At 36.6% G+C, this 2,002-nt stretch overlaps 1 protein-coding gene across 1 annotated transcript; it reads left to right on the top strand.

Annotated features, from left to right (window-relative positions):
* LOC106779999 (protein REDUCED WALL ACETYLATION 1-like) lies at positions 1 to 1,998 on the top strand. Its single transcript, XM_014668232.2, has 5 exons — positions 1 to 90; positions 192 to 249; positions 825 to 916; positions 1,684 to 1,821; positions 1,914 to 1,998. Exons 2-5 carry the CDS (start codon positions 217 to 219, stop codon positions 1,987 to 1,989), a joined length of 339 nt encoding a protein of 112 aa, XP_014523718.1. The 5' UTR covers positions 1 to 90; positions 192 to 216; the 3' UTR covers positions 1,990 to 1,998.
* Positions 1,999 to 2,002: the final 4 nt, after the last annotated feature.

Raw genomic sequence — 2,002 nt, 5'->3', positions numbered from 1 at the left:
GTCTCAGATCTCTCTATCTCTCTAGGGTTTCCTTTTCTCTCTCTCTGCTATTTATGATCACTCTCTGACGCGCTTCTCTCACCAAATCAGGTCATTCCGTCTNTTCTCCTTCGTNTNTGGTACGCTTCNGCGATTTCCAATTATCGATTCCAATGNGCCTGCATCNTCGCTGATTGAGATCTTTTTTNCAGATTGGAAGGATTCCTGTGGTTGGAGATGGTGGTTTCGGGGCCAATCACGCCGGGGCAGGTGCGTTTCTGCGTNGTTACTACTCTGATTNTTTGATTCGCTTCTTCAATTCTCTAAACTGCCACTGCTGAATGGCTTTCACTTCTCTGTCCTAGTTCTGAGTTGCCATTTCTGTGATCTGCTTGCGTGTTGTGTTGTTTGCAATTTGCATCTGATCGTTAACAAGTATGCCGGTTGTTCAATTTGATGGAGTCATAACTTGAGGGAATTCGTTTTTAAGTTCGAATGAGTGGAAAGTTTATATGCTGATTCCGTTGTTTTTGTGATCTGAAGCAGTGTGTGATAAGATAAGGCTCAACNTGTTTTGGAAAACCTTTAATGGAATTAACTTGAATGACAGTTTGTTTTTGTTTGAGTATGTTCTGTCCAAGCCAACTGTCANCCTGCTCTCTAANGTTTGAGAATGTTGACGTGGAGTTTAAGAAAATGTAAATATGGTTTCTNNTTGTTTGTGATTAGTGACTTGTACTGGGACGGACCTCTTTTCCAGCTTCTGATCATTGTGGATAGTTAAAATGTTTATGCGAATTTTTGGGATGCAACTTTTCTGATGGAGTTTGGCTTTATGTACTCAGGTGTCTTTCTTGCTGGGGATTATTCCAGTCTTTGTTTCATGGATGTATTCAGAGTACTTGGACTACAGGAAGACCTCATCTCCTCCCAAAGTGTAAGTTTCTTTGCTGTCACAATAAAGCAANTTATATGGACTTTACTAGTTTAGGGTGTTAAANTTCATNGGTGGAATATATTCATTTACAACTTTCCCTCTTCTACTTGACCATTTCTTCCCGCAACTGGATGGACGTTGTTGTGGAGGGAGATNACGATGAAAGAAGTTAAAAGATAACTATGATCTTATATGTAGTGATGTATTCTGCATTGGTAAAGCATAAATCTTTGAAGTAGGTAGTATCTAAGGTTTTGGGNATCGATAGTGGTCCAGAAATCATTTAGCAGCATTAATCATCAAATTCACNACACCCTCTTTACTTGCGGATCAGAAACTACACGGAATCTTTGTTGTAAATATGAGATTGTTCAAAAAATCAGTGAACTGATACTTCATAGTTATATATTTAATAAATAAATAGATGTTGCTACATACACGAATTAATGTCTCATGTGGACATTGATTCAAGTGCTTGTGTCATTCAAACAAAACTGCTATTGAGAATTTTGGTATTAGTTGTGTTTTGAACATATACTCCAACTAATGTGCAGGGTAATAAGTTCCCATCTGACATTCATCTATTCTAAATTTTTATTTTAACAACTGGAGATATCACTTTTTTTTGGTCAAAGANATACTTTTATTTTATCATGCTACTTTAAAAACTGAACTTCCTACTCTAGAGTTGTTTATTCATGGAAAATGTAGTGTTATTTATNTGCGAATTTTTCTGATTCTTAATAATTTATTTTTGTGGAGTGCAGTCATTCAGATACTCATCTTGAAGAGTTGGGTCAGGATGTAATNAAGGGAGATGATCGTGCAATTTTGCTGGAATCAGGGCTTACAAGATCAGCATCAGCGAAATTCCATCCGTCGTCTGTCAAAATGAATTTGATTCGGTCATTTTCTATGATAAGANATTTCATGGGGTTTTTTCCTGTATTCTACCTTTATCTTTAAANATCCTTACCATTTTATTTGTAATGTGTAGGTTTTTGACCATGGATGATTCTTTCTTGTTAGAAAATCGAGCAACTTTGAGGGCAATGTATGTCAAGTTTTTGTAAATGACCAAATATA

This window comes from Vigna radiata, unplaced genomic scaffold (genome assembly GCF_000741045.1).
Source record: "Vigna radiata var. radiata cultivar VC1973A unplaced genomic scaffold, Vradiata_ver6 scaffold_1407, whole genome shotgun sequence".
Taxonomy (NCBI): domain Eukaryota; kingdom Viridiplantae; phylum Streptophyta; class Magnoliopsida; order Fabales; family Fabaceae; genus Vigna; species Vigna radiata.
The sequence above is the reverse complement of the archived record's forward strand: the minus strand, read 5'-3'. Positions and strand labels throughout refer to the sequence as shown.